The sequence below is a fragment of the Protopterus annectens genome, chromosome 1.part2 (genome assembly GCF_019279795.1).
Source record: "Protopterus annectens isolate FY-2018-M chromosome 1.part2, PAN1.0, whole genome shotgun sequence".
In the NCBI taxonomy this organism is placed as follows: domain Eukaryota; kingdom Metazoa; phylum Chordata; order Ceratodontiformes; family Protopteridae; genus Protopterus; species Protopterus annectens.
The window spans coordinates 136,828,380-136,853,047 of NC_056727.1; the positions used below are offsets into that span (position 1 = coordinate 136,828,380).

Below are 24,668 nucleotides of genomic sequence, written 5' to 3' on the forward strand. Positions count from 1 at the left end.
TTTTCTGTTGAATATTTGATCTTTCCTTTTATAAATTCTCCCTTGATCCTCACATTTCTACAGAAATCTTTCTAGTTGAAGAATAAAGTAATTCTCCTTGCACCTTACTGGCCTCAACAGATTTGCTTCCTCTTTCTTTGTCCTCATGTGATTTACCCGCCTTGGATTCTAGATCCACTTCCAGCAGACCTCCAGTCTCACCCAACAGGCACGATTCACCCGGATATCTCAAAGTTAAAGCTGATAGTGTTGCTCTGACAGTATAATTTTGTAAATATTGTAATACATATCTAAAAAATATGTAACCCTGTTTCTGGAGCTTTTCTCCCCAGGACTCCATTGAAAACGGGTTCATCTTGGCCCAATGGACTATCCTGGTAAACCAACTGCAAATAAATAAATAGTGTAGTTTCTCCACTTCCTTTAATAGCCAGGCAACTTATGCTATTGTCCCCTGTCGTCAGATACTTTTTATCTTCCCATAAAGCTTATACAAGAAAACTTTACAGAAGTAAATGGAAGAGATTTGTTTTTGGGCGCTTCAGAAATATATTGACCCCCTTTTCAGCCCCTGTACAAAGTGTCCTTGAATTTTTGGCTGCAGTTTTCAACAAAGGAGCTATCCATTTAACATTTGTAGAGTTGAATTAACAGTCATCTCTAACTTTCACATTGGTTTTGAGAACTGCACCCTGGCTTCATCTAAACTTTATAAGGCCTTCTTGAGAAGTACCTGTCTTGAGGCCTCCATATAAGGATCCAACTCCTCCATGGGACTTAAATTTAGTACTACAGGCCTTGATATATTCTCCCTTTGAACTAGCAGCAAAGTGTGATCTAAAGTTTCTGACCTGGAAGACTATCTTTCTAGTGGCCATTACCTCTGCTAGAAGGATTTCAGAGCTTCAAGCATTGTTTTCTAAACCTACCTACTTGATTTTTCACAGGGACATAGTAAAATTACGAACCAATCCTCCTTTCCTTCCTAAGGTGGTGTCAGAATCTAACATCAACCAGTCCATTAATCTGCCAGTTTTCTTTCCTAAATTTGCGAACAAAGGTGAATATATACTATACTTAATGGATGTTATTCACAGACAGTTTTTACTTGCATAGAACAAAAAAACTTTGAAAGACAGATCCGTTGTCTCCTTTGCAGATTCTAAATTAGGTAAATCATTTGCAAAGGTAACTTTAGCCAGATGGCTGACGATTTGTATACAAGTTGTCTCTCACCTTACCAAAGCATTTAAGAGCCTATTCAACTACATCTGTGGCTACTTTTTAGTGTTTCTGTCTAGGGCTTCCATGGATGATGTATGTGTGGCTGCAACTTGGGCCAATCCTCATACCTTTATTAGTCATTACAAACTGGATTTGGTCTTGAGGGGAAGAGCAGCCTTTGGCTCAACTGTTCAGAAATATCCTTCCTTAGAGCCCACCCGGGATTTTAGGTAGCTGGGGAACTCTGTCCCAGCTGTTGAGGAATGACTGAAAATTTACATCAGATAAAGAAGTTATGTACTCACGATAACTTTCTATCTGTGTTGTCTTGTCCAATTTCATTCTTCCTCAACTCCCCTCCCACTAACCACCAACCTTTTCACAGTGGATTTCAGGAAGATAGAGAACCTATAAGGCCTTCACTGTCCCTTATGTTGTGCTCCAGTTATGGCTTCTTCTGTCAAGAATATTATATTAATATTTCTTATTTTATGTTAACCAGCAAACAAGGTCTGAGATATTGTAGGGGTTGGTGCATTATGGAAAAGGAAGGTGCTCGAGAGTTTCTTGCTGGATACAAGCTAATGTAACATCCAAGTTTGAGCCAAGGATTGGATCTGGAACAACTTTTCCAACTGCTGAGGAAGAATGAAAATGACCAACACAGATAGAACATTATGGTGAGTGCATAACTTCTTTTTTAGTTTTGCAGTCCACATAAACACTGCATAGATTGGCTCTATGTATTGCAGATTGCCTTGTTAAGAAACAGAGAAAACACCGTGGCTGTGTCTAGCATCAAGCAGGAAACACCTGAAGAAACAATGCATGTATGAAAGTCATACAGCTCTTTAGCTGAGTAGACTATACGCCTCAGAATTTTGCAGAATAGTATGTTGTATACTACCTCAAGATACTTCTCAGTCAGCCTCATTCCCCCATAACATACTGCTGCAAGACAGTCATCAGTGCAAGTCACTGTTCAGCTTTGACCAGTTATTTTCCTTTTTGAAGCTCTGATTTGATAATTAAACTAAAATGTAAAACCTCTAATCTTCAGAGATTTGTTTTACCTTAATAGGCATTTTAATGCCAACAAAGTGTATGCATGCACAGGCTTTATGAATAGTCAAGGAAAACTGAAACATTTATTTTGTTTTGATTATTTCTGAATTAAAAAATGTTTTTTATGTTTTCTTGTAGTTTGAAAATCTATGGAGTTTAAATGAGACCTGTTCTTTATAGCATTAATAGTGTCATTTGCTTTGCAAGTATTATCCATGCCATTATATGTGCTTCTTGCATGTAAATACAGGTATAATAGGCTGATACAGCAGAAGGACAAGTTAGAAGACCTGGAGAATGTACTAAAGGCAGAACAAGCGAGGATGTTACAAGAAAGCAAGAACAACGAAACCCTGGCTTCAGACCATCAGAAACTTTGTGAAGAAAATGAAAGGTAAGTGCAGAAGCACAACAGGAGTACACAGGTAACGTATCCTTTCTTACAGTAAAACAGTAAAATCAAAACGTACAGGCAGTGTATTTAAAGCAGCAGTTTGGTGGTTAGTCTTCACACCAAGATATGATCTGGAACACCCCAAATTTAGTATGTTTATTAACAGTTTTGAATTTGCTGAGCAAGCTGATAGTTTATTTATGACTGCTGTCTGAGCAGCTGTCTGTCTGATATTTATGAACAGATCCAGAAAACTTGAACAATAAAATCTTTCATCATACTTGCTTGATCCCTCATTCTTGGATAATTATCTTTCATTTGAAACACTTCTCATCTAGAATTCTAGAATAGTTCCTTCATTTGAATGTGCTTGTCCCAGCATTAGAGTGAGGAAGGTACAGAGGCATGTTCAAGGTAATTTTTGGATCTACTTCACATGACTGAAATTTAATTTGACTGACTTTCATTTGACTGAGATCAAAATACCTAATTTTCAAAACACTGAAACTCGTAATACTGAAACCTTAAAATGCTGCATTTCAAAATACTAACTTGTAAACCATAGACATGCACACTTAACAACACCAGTGACTGTCTCTTTCCAGTACTTAAAAACTGCTTACATACCCTCTTAACAGAAACCGGGCAATGTAAAACCAAACTATGTGGGAGACTACACCCCCCAATCTGGGGAGATGTGCCTCCCCCCCCCAACTATATATACTAACTAGGGTTACCACACCTGTCCCTCTTTGGGCAGTTGTGTCCTGCGAAAAAAGCTAAAAAAATGTCAAATGTCCTGAAATTTTATGACAAAACATATTTCTTAAATTTTCTTTAATAGCTGCATAAAACAGTTATTTTGTATATGAAACACATAAATATTATGTGAAATAGCATAAGCACTCAAATGCTACAAAAATAAGCTTTTATTTTGGCAAAAAAGTGAAGTTCTGTCCTTTGCACTAGCCGGGAGTATGTTTTGTCCTGCAGAATCTCACATTTTTAAATAAAATGTCCCACTTTGGGCATTTGAAAAGGTGGTAACCCTAATACTAACTCCAGGAACGCACTACAGTGGGGAAAAGGGTATATACCTTTTACTTACATTACAGTAGTCTACACACTGCCACTACTGCTGGGAACGCACAAAACATCTGCCATATTATTTGAGAATACTTCCCATAAAAATGTAAACAGGCATACCCACATTTAGAAACACTACAACACTATTTTCTACATGACTATTGATATTCTGATAATCAGCATTATAAGTTACAGTAATTATTTTTATCACAAGCAAGTCACAGGAGAAGGGAAACACATCATGTCCATTGCTTACAATTCAGTATAACGAGATTCAGTCAGAGTTTTCAGTATTTTGAAAATTCGGTATTATGGTCTCGGTCAAATGAAATTCAGTCAAATTAAATTTCAGTCGTGAAGTAGACCCAAGTTTTTAAACACCTTTATTAAATTATCACTTAAGACATAGACAAGCATGCATTAACAGAAAAGCAAACAAACCATTTTAACATTTTCCATTTAAATACAATATACATTTCATATATTTTCTCTGCTGCTATCATCAGTCCAACATTACAAAAAATTTACTGAATTCCTGCCTTACCCTTAAACCTCACCCCTCCTCCTCTTGAACATTATTATGCATGTATTGTTCCTACAGTTACCATTTATTTCTATGCAATTTGCTCCTTTCATTTTCTAAAGATCATTTATCTAGTTCTTTTATCTCTTTTATAATATTCAGTACCTCCAATACAGTTAGTGTAGACTTTGATTTCTGTTTTCTAGTAATTGCTTTTTGGCAGCCAACAGAATTAAATTTAATAAGGCCTTACTGTCTCTAGGCAATTCAGATCCTGTATCCAGCTAAGAATCATGAATGTTAAGTTGTCTATCTCGCCTTCATTCTTGCTGGATGGGTTCGGAGCCGATCCTCGGCTCTGACTCTGCCTTCTACTAAAGCTCGAGAGCTATTTACCGGCTCGAGGCTTCCCCATATCCCACAATGCTAGGCGACAGATACCCAGATCTCGTTTGCCGCTTCAGCTACGAGGTTGCAATTTTACCAGCTCCAGGTCGTATAAATCTTTTCTTGTGAATTTTACTGTTAATTTTCTCTAGATTTTTGATAAGCTCCCTTAGTTTAATTATATTGTGTACCCCTTGAGATCCCAGTTAGAAATTCCCTTTTTTTGTTGTTATAGAGTCCCCCCCCCCCCAGCTCTTTGGGGTAGTGTTAGGCCTTCTTAGCAACTTTTATAGTTTGTTCTCGTATTATGTATATTTGTTAGTATTAGTTGTGTGGTTATTGTTAATATTGTTATAGTTATTATTAGTACTGTTAGTTTTACCTAGTGCTTGTGTGTGTGTGCCTTGTTTTAAGCACTAGTTACCTGTTTCCTTTGGTATCTTTTTGTTTTTAATATGTCTAAAGATACCAAAGTCTCAGGTTTCAAGAAGTGTGACTCATGCTGTCAGAAGATTCTCTGACAGACGGTCGCACTTCTTGGTTTATTGTTTGGGCCCTCCAATGAAATTTCCTGCACGTAAGGAGTTGCACGGCTATGAGAATAATTAACACAAAAGAAAAACGCCAGCAACTGGTGAACTGCTGAAATAGTAGTTTAATAATAAACTACCAAAGCACCATAAAAGCTCTTTTGTATTGTTTGGGCCCCCTACACCTGCAGGACTCTTGTTCGGTCTGCCACGCCTTCAGTCCGAGAGTCCTGCAGGAGCGTAGGAACAAGCTCATTTTGAGGGGCTTACTTAAGCCAGAAGGATCCCCGGCTAAGCCTCCGTCTGGTAAATCCTTAAAGCCCGCCAAACCGTCTGCTCTCTGTTCGGAGCCGTCGCCGAGCAGAGCTCCTGCCTCCTCGTCTGTTCCGGCTGGAACCGACACTTCGAGACCTCAGTCGGCTCCGACCTTGGTGTCAGAGCCTTCTCTGAGCCGAAAACGTTCGAGGTCCCCCTCTTTAGAGACCGTTCGTTCGGCTCCGGGATCTCCATTGCTTCAATCGGAGCGGAGCCATAGGTCCCACTCCTCTCGGTCCTCCAGGCTATCCGATCATGACTTGGAGAGGGTGATCAGTAGGCTCCTAAAGTCGCAGGCACTGGCCAAAATTTTGACCAGCCCTTCTCAACAGACTGTGGCTATCCCTGTGTCTTCAACAGTTCCTCCTCCGACTCTTCCACTGTGTTCGGAGCCGGAGCTCGTTGGGGCTCGAATCGTCGGAGCTGATACCACACCTTTCGGCTCCCTCGTCGGCTCCGATCTCTTCACTGTTTCCGTCCTTGGAGGGATACGGGCGCCGAGATTCCCTCGTCTGCTCCGAGGAGACGAGTGGCATCGGACCCTTGTCTGACCCCATTCTCCCTCTGTGGGCCTCTGCGCAGGTAGCTCAGACCTGACATCAGCCTCGGAGCCATCCCTCTCGGTGCCGGGAGGGGTTCACATCTCTTTGAAGCGTGGACCCTCTTCTCTGCCTGATAGGGGCTCCTTCGAGGTCATGAGGAGCATGCTGATTCCTGTGTCGGCTCCGCGATCAGCCCCTTCGGCTCCTCCCCCCCCCATGGTGCCTGCATCGGTCTCTGTCCACCCTCCTGGCCCCAAGCGTGGAGAACAGACGCTCCAGGTTGCCCCATTGGGTGTATCTTCCTCTTCCGAGGCCTCCCATGATCATTCAGAGGAGCCCCCTAGGAAGAGGAAATGTAAGAGGAAACATGTTGACTCCCCCGAGTCAGTCACGGCTGACACCGACTTGGAGGATTCAGAAGGGTCCCCAAGGTCCCCCTCTGAGGATGTCTCTTTTTCAGACATCCTTGAGATCCTTAGGCAGAGGGGGAACTGGACTGCCCTTAACCCTTCTGAGGACGAGTCAGTGTACCTGGACGCATTTGGTTCTCACCCTTCCACCTCCTGGGTGTCTCCACCTTTCGACCCGCTCATGGAAGTGGTGGATCGGAAGGCGTGGACAGCCCCGGACACAGTGGAACCAACTCCCCGCAGGCCCACTAAATTCATTACAGCCCCATCTGACAAACTGTTTGACAAAAGGGTGTCCCTGTTGATGCCATGGTGGTGGCAGCAGCCACTAAGGAGGAGTTGGCTGACCCTTCGGTGCCTGTCCATCCACCTAACAAAGAATCTAGGACAATGGACAGGTACGGGAAGCAGATGTTTTCTTCAGCAACCTTTTCCATGCGGTCGCTGAATTATCTGTGCCATTTCACCCGCCTTCAAAGGGATCTTCTCAAGGAACTTGGGTGATGCCCTTCAGGCTCCATCAGCTGTGGGGTCTCAGGAAAAGATTAACTCCCAGCTGGCGATCCTTAACTCTATAGTCAACTCCTCCATGCGGCTCATTTCTTATGCAGCCGATGGGGCGAGTAGGGCTGCAGGTACAGGCGAGGCTTTGAGAAGACATGCCTGGATGCGGTTATGTAACTTTGCTGACCCCTTTAAGGCGTCCTTCACCAATACCCCCTTCGATGGTTTGGCTTTGGACCACAGGTGAAGGATACCCTTACCAGGTGTGAGCAGGAAGACAAGACTCTCTCTGCCGTGAGAGTCCGTTTTTCTGCTCCCTCTAGACCATACCCTAAGAGTCAGAAGAATGGGAAAATGTGGTTTCGGAAACCCCAGGGAGTCGTGCCTGACACACGTGGCGAGTTTCCCTCCAGGGGCAGAGGAGGGAACAATAATGGACGCCGCCCGAGGGGCAAAGGGGGTCCGCAAAATCAGGGTAGCAGAGAATCTTTCTCTGACAAACCCTTTCAGCACCCCTGAGGGGCTGCCTGACTGTCCACCTTCGGAGGCAGTCGGGGGAAGATTGTCACTGTACCCAGAAGCCTGGCAATTCCTTACACAAGACAAATGGGGTACGGTCTGTCATATCCGAGGGTTACAAAATCCCCTTTGTCCACACTCCTGCACAAACAGGTCCCTTCCAGATGTTCCACAAGGGAACAAGCAGTACTAGAAATTTCAAAACTGCTAAAAAAAAAGGGCCATCCAGCCAGTCCCAGCAGACCAGCAAGGATCCGGGATTTACTCCAAGTTCTTTTTGGTACCAAAAAAGACAGGGGACTGGAGACCCATTTTGGATCTCAGCAGGTTAAACAAATCTGTTCAAAGAAAGAAGTGCCGGATGGTCACACTTCAGTCCATTTTACCCTTTTTGGGTCAGGACAATTGGATGTGCTCCATAGACCTTCAGGATGCGTACTACCATATCAAAATGGACAGGCGCTCCAGAAGGTTTCTCCGCTTCTGGCTGGGAGCCAGTCACTATCAATTCAGAGCCCTGCCGTTTGGTCTCACCACAGCCCCCAGAGTGTTCACCAAATGCATGGCAGTGGTTACGGCTCACCTGAGACGGCGAGGATTCCAGGTGTTTCCATATCTAGATGACTGGCTCCTAACTGCTTCCACCAGGCATCAACTACTGCGAGCCAGGGATTATACCATCCAAACTTGCTAGGGGTATCTATAAACTTCGAAAAGTCTGCTTTGTCGCCTTGTCAATCTATAACCTTTATAGGCGCAAGATTAAATACAAAATAGCTGTCGGCAAAACTTCCCTTAGAAAGAGCATCAGACATTCGCCGACCTGTCCAGACCTTACTAAAGTGCAAGAGAATTCAGGCCAGATTTGTACTGAGAACCTTGGGTCTCATGGCAGCAGCAATCACATTACTTCCCCTGGCTCGTTTTCACATGCGTTTCCTTCAATGGATGCTTTTTACCCAATGGTCATTTCAGCAGCTTCTGATGCCTCACAACATAGTAATCACCCAATCGTGCAAACTCCACCTTTCTTGGTGGATGGTCTCCTCTCAAGTACTTCAAGGCAGGCTGTTTGTTCTTCCTTCTCCTGTTGCCACGGTGACAACAGATGCCTTCCTGATCGGGTGGGGGGGGGCATTTTCAGGGCAGGACTGTCCAGGGCACTTGGCAACCTCTAGAATACCACCTGCACATAAATGTCTTGGAGATGAGAGTGGCACTTTTAGCGTTGCAAGCTCTTCAGGACTCTCTACCCACCGGGACTATTGCAATTCAAACGGAGAATGTCTGTAGTGTGGTACATCAACAAGCAGGGTGGAACCAGGTCCTATCCCTTATGTCGAGAAGCACTCGGACTCTGGCAGTGGGCGATCTTCTCTCAACGGTTTCTGATAGCAGCACACATCCCCGGGAAGTCCAATGTCATAGCGGACAGGCTAAGCAGAGTTATTCTCATGCCTCACGAGTGGTCTCTCAATCAGTCAGTAGCGGACAAAATTTTCCGCAGATGGGGTCAACCTTGCTGCGATCTTTTCGCAACCCCTCTCAACAGCAAGTACGACGACTACTTCACTCTCTTCCCCCTCCCCGGCCACTCCCCCAGAGACGCTCTAGTTCACGATTGGCCCGGGGTCTTCTGCATGCATTCCCACCTTTTCCCTTAATTCCGAAACTAATTCAGAAAGCGACCGCATTGAGATCCAGGATGATCCTCATTGCCCCTTACTGGCCTTGACAAATTTGGTTCCCATTCCTGCATCGTCACCTACTGGAGCAGCCTTGGAATCTGGACCCAGTTCCAGACCTCTTGGTCCATCAGTCAGGCGGGCTGCACCAATCCCTTTAGTCTCTCAACCTCACAGCTTGGTTGCTCCACTTCCAGCCTTAGCCAGGCTTCCACATATTTCTCAGCCAGTGCGTGAAATCATCCTTTCTTCGCACAAATCTACTACCAGAAAGACTTATGCTAGTAAGTGGAAACGTTTCTCTTTCTGGGCAGAAGCTAGAAATATAGACCCCCTTTACAGCCCCTGTCCATAACGTTCTAGATTTTTTGGCAGAACTTTTTCGAGCAGGTTCCTCATCTGCCACCATTAGAGTCCAGTTGGCTGCTATCGGTAATTTCCACGCTGGCCTGTCAGAGACCAGCATCATGTCCCACAAACTTTGCAAAGCCTTTCTTAAAGGGACTATTTTACTTAGGCCCCCGGTTAAAGATCCCCTGCCTCCGTGGGATTTGAACCTGATATTAACTTCATTGGTTCTCCCTCCCTTTGAACCTGCGGCTTCCTGTTCCTTAAAATTACTCTCCTGGAAGACTCTCTTCTTAGTAGCCATCACCTCAGCTAGAAGAGTGTCGGAACTTCAAGCCCTCTGTATTCGTCCTCCTTATCTTGTTTTTCACAAAGATAGAGTTTCACTCAGGACTAATCCTTCTTTTTTACCCAAAATACCTTCCGAGGCAAATTTGAATCGGACTGTTGATCTTCCTGTCTTTTTTCCTGACCATTCGAAAAGAGCTGAACAAAGGTTGCACTATTTAGATGTTCACAGGCAATTACGTTTTTATTTGGATAGGACTAAGCAAACTAGAAAATCGGACAAACTCTTCCTGTGCTATGCTGAGGGCAAGCAGGGCCTGCCAGTTTCTAAAGTAACCTTATCCAGGTGGTTGGCCTCTATTATTATTTTGATTTACCAACTGAGACATAAAGAACTCCCTACAAAACCAAAAGCTCATTCCACCAGAGCATTAGCTACGTCTGTAGCTTTTCAGGCAAGACTTCCAATGGAATCTATTTGTGCTGCAGCCACTTGGGCCACTCCTCATACTTTCATTTCACATTACAAGTTGGATATGGCCTCCAGGAGTCGAGCTGACTTTGGTTCCACTGTGCTCAAGAGTCTGTTTCGATGAGCCACCCAGGGCTAAGGTGCTAGGGACGCTGTCCCATCCAGCAAGAATGAAGGCGAGATAGACAACTTAACATTAAGAAGTTATGTATCTACCATAACGTTCCATGTTAGTTGTCTTCTTCTCGCCTTCTTTCTTGCGTCCCACCCTCCATCCCCCTAGCCTGGACAGACCGAGAAGAATCCCCTTGGTGGCCTTCTTCCTCTGGTTGACTCTTTTCTAGGGTACGTCCTCCTCTGTTTTTAGCACTGTAGGTAAACCTTGTAGTGGGGTCAGGTGTCTCCATGGTGTTAGCTCTGCCAAACGTGATCTGGGTATCTGTCGCCTAGCATTGTGGGATATGGGGAAGCCTCGAGCCGGTAAATAGCTCTTGAGCTTTAGTAGAAGGCCGAGTCGGAGCTGAGGATCAGATCCGAACCCATCCAGCAAGAAAGAAGGCGAGAAGAAGACAACTAACATGGAACGTTATGGTAGGTACATAACTTCTTATTTTCTTACTTATAGTCATTTACTTACCCAATATTTCTGACAGAATACTCTATAAGGAATCTTTTAAAATCCGCCAACTCATTACATTTCCAAAACATATGTTCCCAGATACCTCTTTCTTCTCCATCACAACTTCAACTGTCTACCTGAGGAAAACTTATTTGAAGACTGCTTTGGGTATAAAATATCTATGGAAACACTTCTAAGCAAAGACCCTAAACCTTCTGGGCTTGGTTGAATACTTGGGAGTCATACATATGTCTTCCCATTCTTGTAAATTGTGTTTCCTGTCTCTCTTCCCAATCTTTTCTAACCTCCTCTAATTGATTCTTATAGTTATCATGCAGTATTTTATATTCCCTACTAATTATCCCTTTTCACAGCTGTTTCTGTTCTACATCCAAGTAAAAACTTTTCCAAGAATAAAACTCCGTGTATACAGACCTCAGTACTTTAATAAACAACTATTGTTAAAACACAATTACAGATCTAGCGCTTTCATCTGCCGAATGCAGACTTCTTCAGAATAATGAATGATGTGGTGCCAGTGATTTATATACCATTTGAAACAATTAATTAATCCATTAATTGCACAAGCATTTAAAATTTAAAGCTGTACACATTGTTTTCTATAATATATTCCCTTTATCTAATGCAATTTTCACAATCAATCCAGACTCCTTAGGGACTTAAAATATTGATGACCAATCTGGTTAAAGTGCTTCAGTGCCTTTTGTATTATAATTAACATTTATTTTTATACACAATAGTTAAAAAATGCCTATATTGTTAAATAAAATAACCACATATATATATTATACATAAAATTATACATGAAATTACATTACTTAATATATTGTGTTATAACTTGTTAACTGATTGTTAGTTATGTTGTAAATAAATAAATAATTAATTAACTAGTGAAATACATAATTAAATAAATACAGAAGTGAATATTAAACATTATTGACTTGTAAAAATGTGTTGTATTCTAAAAAAGTATATTTATCTTTGTTAAAAACTATTGTTAAAAACTGTTGTTATATTTATGTTGTTAAAAAACTGTTTTAAAACAATTTGATATTTGTCACAAATAAACATACCATCTTGGATATTTCAAACAATTGTTATGTTGACCCCACTTCATAGTGTGTTTGTGGGTTAATGTTGACACTTGTAACTATAATTTCTGTTTGAAAATATATTAATATGATATATATTCAAACACAAACAATTGTTTATACATTATAGGCTTTTTCCACTAGAATAGCCTTAATGTTTGTGTATTCATTAAGCCGGGGCATGTTTGCTTTAACCTCAGCTGCCACCTAATTTCTTTCTGAAGCAAGTGATTTTTAATGTCCCTTGGGTCAGGTTTAACATGTTCCAAAATCCCAAACTTGAAATCAGTAAAACCTATACAATCCACAGAATGTTTAAATAAGGCACTAGTCTCCTTTCTCTTGTTGATGTTATAAATATGTTCATATATTCTTTCTCTGAGGGACCTCTCGGTCTTCCCCACATAGAAAGCAGAACATGTAGAACATATAGCTAAATACACCAACATCTTGCTTCTACAGTTGCCCTTACAAAAGGCAATTCTACTTTTCAAGCCATTTTCCAACTTTAATTCCACAATTGGATTGATGTACATGCAAGGGGAGGCGACATTAAAAATCACTTGCTTCAGAAAGAAATTAGGTGGCAGCTGAGGTTAAAAGCAAACATGCCCCCCGGGCTTAATGAATACACAAACATTAAGGCTATTCTAGTGGAAAAAGCCTATAATGTATAAACAATTGTTTGTGTTTGAATATATATCATATTAATATATTTTCAAACAGAAATTATAGTTACAAGTGTCAACATTAACCCACAAACACACTATGAGATTTTTTGAGTGGGGTCAACATAACAATTGTTTGAAATATCCAAGATGGTATGTTTATTTGTGACAAATATCAAATTGTTTTAAAACAGTTTTTTAACAACATAAATATAACAACAGTTTTTAACAATAGTTTTTAACAAAGATAAATATACTTTTTTAGAATACAACACATTTTTACAAGTCAATAATGTTTAATATTCACTTCTGTATTTATTTAATTATGTATTTCACTAGTTAATTAATTATTTATTTATTTACAACATAACTAACAATCAGTTAACAAGTTATAACACAATATATTAAGTAATGTAATTTCATGTATAATTTTATGTATAATATATATATGTGGTTATTTTATTTAACAATATAGGCATTTTTTAACTATTGTGTATAAAAATAAATGTTAATTATAATACAAAAGGCACTGAAGCACTTTAACCAGATTGGTCATCAATATTTTAAGTCCCTAAGGGAGTCATGGATTGATTGTTAAAATTGCATTAGATAAAGGGAATATATTATAGAAAACAATGTGTACAGCTTTAAATTTTAAATGCTTGTGCAATTAATGGATTAATTAATTGTTTCAAATGGTATATAAATCACTGGCACCACATCATTCATTATTCTGAAGAAGTCTGCATAATTGTGTTTTAACAATAGTTGTTTATTAAAGTACTGAGGTCTGTATACACGGAGTTTTATTCTTGGATTGGTTTATGAGAACTTTATTTCAAGTAAAAACTTTACCAGAGCTGGTCTTTCACTTAAAATTCCCCTATCCCTTTATCTTTGCGTATACTGTGAGATCAAGCCCTGGTAGGGAAGGAAGTCCCTACCCTGCAATCCAGATGTCTACTTGGCCTCATTCCCCTCTATTACATTTCCTGCTTGAGTTATTTGCTCTCAATATCTTGGTTCCTTTGACAGTTTTTTACAATATATTCTAGCCATCTCTTGCCTATTTTCTGTACCCCTACTTAGTTAGCCATATTGGTAAAATCTCCTTTCTCCATTCTCTTATTGGCTTAGCTCTTAGAATAATTTCTGCTACTTTATGAATGTAATATTCTGTGGGGTTGTTATTCTCCTTAAAGATCTGTATCCACAACCCCCCCCTCTTTCTCCCTGTTTCTTGAACTTCCCCCTTGCTTCATGATCATCCCTTTCTACTTTAAATTATAACCTTCTGCTTGTGTTATGTATATCAGCCTTAACTGTGTAGCACTAAAATTTCTCTTCAGATCAGGTAAACCTAAACCACTTTGTTCTTTTGGAAGGATCAGCTTATCCCACTTAACTTTTGCCCTCTTTCCCTCCCAGATAAAGTCCTTCAATTCTTTAATTATTGCCCACAACTAAAGCATGCCCGACCCTTATAAAAGACTTAAAGGACTAAAAACATTTTCACTACTTGTATCTCACTATCCATATCCATAAATAAGAGTTTCCAGTTTCTCAATTTTTTTAATATCTTTTGCTAAGTCTCCTCCCACATATCCTTAGCTACCATAACAGAAGCCTTTTAATCCATACTCTTTATGTCCCATAAATATGGGTATTTCTAAACCAGTTGGTGTGTGTGGGTACATAATTTACAGCTGTAGTCTTTATCTTTACTAATTTTATATCCCTAAAAGACTTGAAGTTGTCTCAAAATGCTCCATAGCATTGAGATGTCATTTCCTAGGTTTATCACGTACAAAATATCTGCATATAAAGCCAACTTTTCTCTATTACCATTCCAATTATATCCTTATATTTCTGAATCCTTTGCTAAATGGTTCTAAATATAAATCAAATAAAGGGGAAAGAAGACACCCTTGTCTGGTTCCTCTTTCCAAACACCACTTATGTGAGAGGAAGCCTCCCACTATAATTCTTGCCTCTGATCCTTCATATATCCTTCTAATTAATCTTATTATTGTACCAGGGATTGCAAATGCATTCAGTGTCCTACTCATAACATTTCAGCTTACTTTGTGAAATGCTTTCTCTGCATCAAGACCCAACAACAACAGAGGTATTTTCTTACCTTCTGCTTCCTTCAGGATCGTCATGGCTCTATTAATGTTGTCAGATGTTTACCTGCCCTCCACAAAACCAAACCGATCCAGGTCTGTCAATTTTGGCAACACCTTTGCCATTTTTTTTTAACTATTGTAGGTATAAACGCTTTATAATGGTTCAAAATTGAAATGGGTCAGTATGAAGCTTGGTCTGAAGGGTTTTTGCCATCTTTAGGTAACACAGTCACCACAGTTTTCTTCTAAGATGTTGATTCTTCCCTTCTTTTTAAAATACTGTTAAACAAAATCTTCCAGATCTTTATCATTTTCTTCCCTCATAATTTCCAGACTTCCACAGGAATACTAACTGTTCCTGGAGACTTTCCTTAAGATTGATTATTCATCACTGATTTTATCATCACCCCTTGACTTAACTGTTCACTGTTGAGTCTCGTCTACTTCTAACCTTGGCTTAATTAAGTCTTCCATAAATATTTCCATTTGTACTCTTTGTTGATCTCCACATTTCTTTGCCTTATACAGAGTTTCTTAAAATTTCCAGAGTAGCTCCAAAACCCGAATCTCTGGTTATTTTTCTTGTTAAAAGTTTCTCATGTTTGTCGACAACACTTTCAATGTTCTGTTGCTTGAATCATGCTGAAAGATTTTGTGCTCTGGAGTTATAAAAAAAAATAGTTGCTTAACTGCAGTCTTTCTAAACTCATGCATATTATCCAGATACTCCCATATTTTCTGTTTAGCACTCTGCATCTGATCCTCTTCTTCTATAAACTTCCCCTCATTCTGCAATACCCCTGTTTGTAAACTCCATTTTCATTTAATCCCAGAAACTAGCTATAATTTCTGGAGATATTTCTGTCTTCCCTGATAACTTTCAAATAATTTCCACTACCCATTACTTAAATTCCTCTCTTTTTAACAGATAAATGGAAAAGCACCAGTGTCTTATTTTTATTTCCTTATCCTGCATTTTTATTTAGTTTTTTTTTTATTGGTGTATGACCAGAAATAGTTATTGGATGTGTCAAAGCTTTCAATTAAATGCACATGTTCTTGTGAAATATAATTGTTTTCTAGTCTAGCCCGGTTATTTTACTTTGGGGAGTAATATGTAAATTCTGTCCAAGTTCCTGCTACTGAATTCACATCTTCCACACTAAATATTTTCATAAATTTCTTCAGAAATCTACCCTCTTTTTTATATTTTCCCTTCTAGGTCCCCCACAGCATATGAATGTTAAACTTGCTTTTGTCCAGCCTTTTTCCTCTTTTTATACTGTAAACCTATATTTCTTACAACTGAAAAAAGTAGGTAGTACTTTAACACATTACAGCAGTCTTTGTAAAGACCCCCCCACACATTTAAAATACCCTGACTACACACTATACAAAACTGTTTTACTGTATATAACATACAGTTTATATCAAATGTTTTTTTACAGATGTTAAGAACAAATATTGTTTTACTTAGTTTTCCCATTTAGTGTCCTTCTAAACATTAAAGATTTAAACTCACAAGCTTAACAAAGCCAACAAAAGTCCACTGTTTTTCAGCCAGTTTTTTTTGAAAGCCATATTTAACAGATGAGATAAGATACCATATAATCTTCCATTTATTCACTACTTTCAGAGTTGCTAGTCTTGTTTCTGTTCATCTCCATCTCCCTGCACCAGACTCTGGTTCAAATTCAAGGTACTGCTGATTCACCCTTGGACTTCTAAGATGGCTGGCTGCACATTGAGTAACAGCTTAACTCTAGCTCTCCCATTGTGAAAACAGAAACTCAACTGAGAAGGCTAGTAGACTTTTGTGCTTATAGTTGAATTTCAGTAACTGGCTAGTAAGTGTACTGCCTGAATGCCAGGAAAAAAGAAACTCAGACCACCTGGAAAAATCAGCTACAAAAACTGAGGAAGAAACATTGACTGGGGGAAGTTCTGTAGCTGTTAAGCAAAAAGCAATGCATCCTCCAGACTTGACTTCCGATATCCAACAGGAAGATATAAAACAACTGCACACAGACCTGGTTAAAATAAACTAAATAGTGATGGAGTATATCAACACAAACAAAAGTCTGAAAAATGGAAAAAGCTTTAAACAGATATTCAGATGAGATGATAAAACTACAAAAATCAGAGGTTGAAATGAAGAAAAGGCTGGCTAAATATGAGACTGCTCAGAAAGAGATGTTTCAAAAAATACAGTTAGAGGATGGAGCACATAGGGAAAACCTGAGATTTTCAGCTGTCTCAGAGAAGCTGGAAGGAGCAGACTCCATTAATTTTATGAAAGCACAAATAAGCAACTGAACTGGTATTCCACAGCAGCAGTTAGTTGAAATGGCACACCGTGTGTATGCTCCAAACCTGGCTATGAGAAAGCAACCTACACCTTTAATAGTAAAGATGCAATCCTACCAGCAGAATGAGTTGATTCTGACAAAATTGTGGCACAAGGAGAAAATACTATAAGTGTGAGACAGCTGAGTATTTGTGAAGAATGATTACTCATCGTACACTAGGAGTAAATTCATTCCACTATTCAAGGTGGGTCAAGACACAGGTGTCAGATTCAAACTGCTTTACCCAGCTGACTTCAAGTTATTCTTCCCTGGAGGGACAAAATCATTTTTTGATGAAGTACATGCTAAGGAGGAAATACAAAAGCTTGTCCAACAAAAAGTGAGCTGTGAAACAGAAGGAGATTCTTCTTCTTCTGGTAATAAAGACTACAGAGCACCTGTGAAACCTTTTCCACTGTTTTAGTGAAAAATGTTGGAGAGAAGGAAGGGATCATGAGAGCTGACTAGAAGAATCAAGAGTTTGTTGGAGATGAAGCAGAGACAGAATTTGGGAAATGGAGATGAATAGTAATAAAACCAGTGACTTAATGTGGGATTACAATGCAGTAATTAGATTTGGGAAATATGACAGACCAAGAAAATCTGGAAATATTGGACTGTTTCAGAATTTGTTGGACTTATGGGGGACTCTTAATATATGCCCTACTTCAGCCGGTCTACTTCACTAGACCGACTTAAACACCGAAGCGGATATAACCGAGACAACAACTCCAAACAGACCATGGTACCGAACAGTCCGAAGATCATAATTTTAACACAGGAAAAGAGTCGGTTGGCCAACATGGTGACCTTTGCCCTTTTCTACACTGTAGTGTGATCTCAGAGTTGGTATATTTATGTAGGGGGGGTGGGGTGAAGCTCCTCCACTTGGTGCATTTAATTTAATGTGGTTTGTTTTCATGTTGTTGGTGGATGACTGAGTGTTTTCCTGTTGTAAATTTACGATGTTTTGACCGTTCGGTACCATGGTCTGTGCAGCTGTTTTGTGTCTGTTATATGCACTTTGGTGTTTAGGTAAGTCGATCTAGTGAAGTAGATCCCCTACTTCATGTCATTAATGTTCAGAACAATGCTTTGGGGGGGAGAAAGTTAACCATAAGTAAATAAAACATTTTTTTCTTAATAGTACTGTTTTTGTGGTGTATGGTTTTCTTTGCATGCTATAAAGCAATGTTTTCTCAATTATTTGTAAGTGTAACAGGGATAGTAAATAGGTGCTGCTGTTCATTTTTTTTCCTTTCTTCTTTCTGTCTGTCTCTTGTTCAGTTTTAAGAAATGTAGGCACTGCAATGTAAAACAAAAAAAGCCTGGTTAAAAGAGCATGACCAAAGAAAAATGAATGTGCTTTCTCATTTTTGAATGGGGGAATGACTGGATTAAGGGTAATCCTATGGCTAGGCTTGTAAAGGCCCCAGGGCCATTAGCCTAGTACACACCTATAAGGACCTTAGATTGATTTAGTAACACAGTTTGAGAAAGCAAGTAAATGAAAAAATAATATTGAATAATATGAGGCTTTATTCTAGCAAATGAATTTGTTTAGTAACAATTCTGTATGTGGTCCACAAAATGAAGCAGCTTTTCAGGTAAAACAATAAAGCCCTGAGCAGGGCAAGCTTAGAAAATTGTGGAAAAAAAACCCACAGATGGCTCAGCACACTTCACTTCACTTTATTCCATAGAAATACAGCACATAATTCTGCATGTGGCCCTAGTGTCTCCATGGAAACAACCCGATAAAAGAGAAAATGACTGTCTGGTTCTCATGTCTACATGGAGACAGTCTGATAATGAGAACTTGGCTGTCGGTCTCCATGGAAACATGAGAACCAATCTCATAAAGATAAATTGGTTGCAGTCTAATAGAGAGTGATTGGCTGGGGGGAAAAAGAGAAACTGGCTAGGAGATAATGTTCTTTGAAAGCTTTCAAGGGTTTTCCCAGCTGGGAGAGCTATAAAGATATGACAAAACCAGTTAGCACTTAGAAGCACAGGCTGCACCATGCATCTTAGCACGAAAAGCCTTTCTTTTAAGTTAACTCAAGTCTGTGTGGCTGTCGGTTTGGGACATTTGTTCCTATAAGGTGGGTAAAGCTTCAGTATTTGAAGATGTATATAGTTTTGTGTGTTAGTACTAAATGAATAGATTTTAGGGAGGTTTGGGGTTTTTTTGTTTGTGGGCTTTTAATGAAACAAAAAGATGTATTGTGATCCTATCTCGCCTACATTCTCTACAGATGGGTTCGGAGCCGATCCTCGGCTCCGACTCTGCATGCTATACTATAGAACGAAGTCTCTTATTGGCTGAGCCACCTCATATCCCAGGATGCCCCACTACTGCTTCCCCAGATCTCGTTTGCCGCTTCTACAGCATAGACGTGGTCTCGGACTTGGCTGAGCTAAGTGCCTCTAGTACTTAAATTTCTGTCAGAAAGTTTGCTAAAATTACCCAAAAGCTGTTTTAACAGCTGTTTGTTGTTGTGTGACTGATTTTCCTTCAAAGTTTGTGGTAAAAAATTGTGTTTTTTCGATGGTTAAGGATCCCGTTTAAGTTAGAGGGGCCTTTGCCTAGCCCTCGCGCTTTAGTTAGGGCTGTTTAACAGTTTTCTCTTTGCGTGATTCTACTTTTTACAACTTTGTGGTAAATTGTATTTTATACTTGGTAGCAAGTGTTCCCGCTTAACTTAGAGGGACCTTGCCTTAGTTTTTCTCTCTTTTTTCTCTCGCGTGCTCCAAGAGAGGAAAAATAAGTTGATTTTGAAAGGGCTTATTACCCCTTCCTTTGAGGAAGCCCTATCTTCTTCTTCTTCCCCGTCGAGGAAGAAAAAATCTTCGGCTCCGACCAGCCCGTCGGATCCGGCAGCAAAAAAGTCAAGGCAGGCTTCTCCGTCGGCTCCACGGACTTCGGAGCCGAGGGCGGAACGGTCTGCCTCGATGTCTCCGGCCTCGACTCCTCTGGTTTCGGAGCCGAGAAAATCGGGCATCGAGAGGCGAGTCATCTCCATCAGCTCCACTGCCTTCGGAGCCAATGAAGGTTGCCCGCTCAGACTCTTCCCCTTCGGTGCCGAAGTCCACATCGGCTCCGAGGGAAATTGCAGTAGTGGTGGAATCTCCCTCGGTGCCGATACTTCTCGAAACCATTCGGAGCCGGGTCCCCCAGTCTTTCGGAGCCGGCGGAGAAGTCGACTCGGACCCGGTCGGTCTCTTCTCGGTCCTCGAGGATGTCCGATTCGGATGTAGACAGGGTGCTTCAAAGGCTGTTTCAGTCTCCGGTCTTTCAAAAGTTGGTCTCTGCTCAAGCCCAGTCGGCTCCGGAGCCGTCTTCCCACCCTGCCATCTTGGTTCCTCCTCCAACAGCTTCGGCGCCGTTGGAGTCAGTGTTGGTGGAGCCGGTGGAGGTTGTCGGGTCGGTTCCGACCCTAACTCCAACCCCGCCCTTCGGGTCGGTGTTCGGTACGCGGACCTCCTCTGTCGGCCCCGGGGGGGACGCTTCGGGACCGATCCTTTCGGTTCCGAGCCTCCCTCTTGGTGCGTCAGCGGCGGGAGCTTCGACTGCTGTTGTGGCCTTGGGGGTTGAACCTTCCCAGGATTGTGGGGGTCCCGCCTTCAAGGCCATGAGGAGTGCCTTGGCCAAATCCTCTCTGGCCACTTCTACCATCTCACCACCACCTTCCCTTGGCACGGAGACTGGTTCCTTTGCAATCCCCCTGTCTCACGACAGCAGAGCCCTGGGGCCTGAGGTTACCCCCGTTGGGGGTTCCCTTCTTCCCGGAGGCCCCTCCGAAACATCTTCAGAGGAACCCCCGAGGAAGAGACAATGCAAAAGGAAGCAGGTTGACTCCCCTGATGAGTCTCTCACCTCGGATACCGACCTCGATGATGCGGAAGGGTCCCCCAAATCGTCCTCGGATGATGTCTCCGGACATCTTGGAAATCCTTAAGCAACGAGGCGACTGGCAGTCCAAACCCCCTTCTGCTGAGAAGTCGGTGTTCCTCAAGGCCTTCGGGGCTCAACCCTTCGCCTCCTGGGTGTCTCCGCCCTTCGATGAGCTCCTGGATTTGATCTCTCGAAGGGCGTGGGAACATCCAGACTCTGTTGAACCAGTGCCAGCTCGCCCCAATAAATTCCTTTCGGCACCCCCTGATAAGGATTTTCTTACCAAAGGTGTGGCTGTAGATGCCTTGGTGGTGGCATCTGCTACCCAACAAGATGTGGCAGAGGCTTCAACATCCGTCCATCCACCTAATAAGGAGTCTAGGAGCATGGATCAGTATGGGAAGCGCACCCTTGCTTCAGCAACCTTTACATTAAGGTCTCTGAATTACCTGACACACTTTACGAGACTGCAGAGGGATCTGGTCAAGGAGCTGTCGGATACCCTCTCTGGTAACTTACCGGAGCAGTTAGCCCAGACGGTTAACTCCCAAGGAGCGAGCAGAGCGGCGGGCACAGGTGTTGCGCAACGGAGACAAGCCTGGCTACGCCTGTGTCACTTTGCGGAGGCCTTTAAGTCTTCCTTTGCCGACGCCCCCTTCAATGGGTCATCCCTTTTTGGGCCCAAGGTAAAGGACACTTTAACTCGCTGCGAGCAGGAGGGTAAGACTTTAACTGCTGTAGGGGCCCGGTTTTCCACTCCCTTCAGACTTTATCCCAAGGCTCGAAGAGGAGGGAAAATGTGGTTCCGTAAGTCTCAAAAGCCTTAATCATCGCAGCAGAGCGATTCCCCTTCTAGAGGCAGAGGAAGGGGAAATTTTTCAGGGAGACGCCGTCCCAGAGGCGGCGGAGGCCACCGCAACACTGGAGACCGCGAGTCCTTTCGTGGCTCCTCCTCCTTCCAGCATCCCTGAAGGAGTGCCCGACTGTGCAGCTCCGGAGCCAGTCAGGGGTCGTTTTTCGAGGCACCTAAAGGCCTGGGAAAGTATCACCCAGGACCGATGGGTGCTCCGAATCATCGCCGGAGGTTACTCCATTCCCTTCTCTCAACCCCCTCCACCATCCCAGAGAATCCCGGACCCGCCACCCAGTCAACGGGATATGGCAGCCATTGAAATTTCAAAGCTGCTTCAAAAAGGAGTCATCCAACCTGTCCCCGCAGATCAGGCCGGATCAGGGACTTACTCAAGATTCTTTTTGGTACCAAAAAAGACCGGGGACCTGAGGCCCATTTTGGATCTCAGCAGATTAAACCGATCAGTGAAAAAGTCCAAATTCCGGATGGTCCGTTACAGCAGACCATTCTCCCGCTTCTGGAGAACGGTGTTTGGATGTGCTCCATCGATCTCAAAGACGCCTATTATCACATTCTGATAGATCAGGCATCAAGGAGACACTTGCGCTTCAGCCTGGGGGACAGTCATTTTCAGTTCCGTGCACTGCCCTTTGGTCTCACCACAGCCCCCAGGGTGTTCAAATGTTTGGCAGTGGTGACTGCTCACCTGAGAAGTCTAGGATTCCAGGTGTTTCCATACCTAGACGACTGGCTCCTTACTGCCACTTTAAGGCATATACTCTTAAAAACTCTAGCAGCCACTATCTCCCTAGGCAGCTCCTTAGGAATCACATTCAATTGGACAAAATCCATATTGCTGCCATCACAGCGTATTCTGTTTATTGGTGCAGAAATAGACTCAAGGCAGATGCGAGTCTATCTTCCTGCGGAAAGGATAGCAACATTGCAGTCTCAGGTTCGGGCGTTACTCCCCAGACGTCGCGCTCCAGCGAGAATGGTCCTACAGCTGTTAGGTTCCATGTCAGCCACCATTCTTCTCGTCCCCTTGGCAAGATTGCATATGAGGATACTCCAGTGGCTCCTCTCAGTCCAGTGGTCTTATCAAGACCTCCCCCTCAGTCACTAAATAGTGATCACAGAGAAGTGCAGACAGGATCTTCGTTGGTGGCTTCTTTCCTCCAACCTGGATCAGGGGTGACCCTTCGTTCCCCCATCCCCCTCAGCCACGGTGACTACGGACGCCTCCCAGACAGGGTGAGGGGACATTATCTGGGCAGGTCGGTCCAAGGCACGTGGCACTCCGACGAGCATCTTCTCCACATCAATATCCTGGAAATGAGGGCAGTGCTTCTAACGTTGCAAGCACTGCACGATCACCTCCCCCAGGGGACGATTGCCATTCAGTCCGACAACATGTCGGTAGTTTGGTACTTGAACAAGCAAGGAGGGACCAGGTCTTACCCCCTTTGCAGAGAGGCCATGAAGGTATGGGATTGGGCGATTGCTACCAAACGCTTTCTAGTGGCAACTCACATTCCGGAAACATCCAATGTGATAGCCGACAGACTGAGCAGGACTATTCTCTCCCCTCACGAATGGTCCTTGAATCACAAAGTAACGACACAGATTTTCACAAGATGGGGAGTTCCATGTTGCGATCTTTTCGCAACTCCCCTCAACGCAAAATGCCAACAGTTCTTTTCTCTCATTCCAGTTCCCGGGGAGACCCCCAAGGATGCTCTGATCCAAGCTTGACCCCCCGGTCTGCTATACGCCTTTCCACCAGTTCCCCTTCTCCCCAAGCTGATTCAGAAGGCGATCCGATTGAGAAGCAAAATGATTCTAATAGCCCCATACTGGCCTCATCAAGTTTGGTTCCCCTTTCTTCGCAAGCATGCATTGGACGGTCCCTGGTTCCGGGACCAAGTTCCGGACCTCCTGACGCATCAGTCAAGACAGCTCCATCAGTCCCTCCATTCATTGAAGCTAGCAGCTTGGCTACTCCTCTTCCAACCATAGTTAGGAGCCATTCTTTCGACCCTGAAGTCATGCATATTTTGTCCTCCGCCCACAAGACTACTAAAAAGATGTATAGTAGTAAATGGAAGAGATTTGCTATTTGGGCCCAACTCCAAGGATTAGACCCTATGACTGCTTCTGTGTCAGAGGTTCTGAAGTTTTTAACTTCCCTGTTCAACCAGGGTTGTTCAGTGTCTACCATCAAAGTTCAATTGGCAGCTATTTCTAATTTTCATGAGAACACAGAACCATCTTTAATGAGCAACAAGTTGTGCAAAGCTTTTATTAAAGGAGCTTGGCTTTTACGGCCCCCTATATCGCATCCTGCACCACCGTGGGACCTTAACGTAGTGTTAGGCGCATTAACAGCACCCCCCCTTTGAGCCGGCAGCAACCTGTGATTTGAAATTTCTTTCTTGGAAGACTGCCCTCCTAGTTGCTATCACATCAGCCAGGTGAGTTTCGGAACTTCAAGCCTTATGTGTCAAACCACCATACCTGGTATTTCACAAGGATAGAGCATCTCTTAGACCAAATCCATCCTTTATACCAAAGGTTTGTTCTAACTTTTGTTTGCAACAATCACTGAAATTACCGTTTTTTTTCCCTAAGTATACAAACAGAGCTGAGTATACCTTTCACAGCTTAGATGTACACAGACAATTACGTTTCTATTTGGATAGGACACAACAAGCACAAAAATCAGATCAACTGTTTGTGTCTTTCTCGG

The 24,668-nt window shown here is 42.4% G+C and overlaps 1 protein-coding gene across 4 annotated transcripts in view; it reads left to right on the top strand.

The window, feature by feature from the left end:
* The window catches only part of CCDC88A (coiled-coil domain containing 88A), a 4,373,054-nt gene that overhangs the window by 3,084,044 nt on the left and 1,264,342 nt on the right, over positions 1 to 24,668 (top strand). For all 4 annotated transcript variants that reach the window (XM_044055294.1, XM_044055285.1, XM_044055303.1 and 1 more), the window contains exon 21: positions 2,540 to 2,683. In XM_044055294.1, the coding sequence (XP_043911229.1) occupies positions 2,540 to 2,683 (144 nt within the window). The remainder of the gene's footprint in view (positions 1 to 2,539; positions 2,684 to 24,668) is intronic.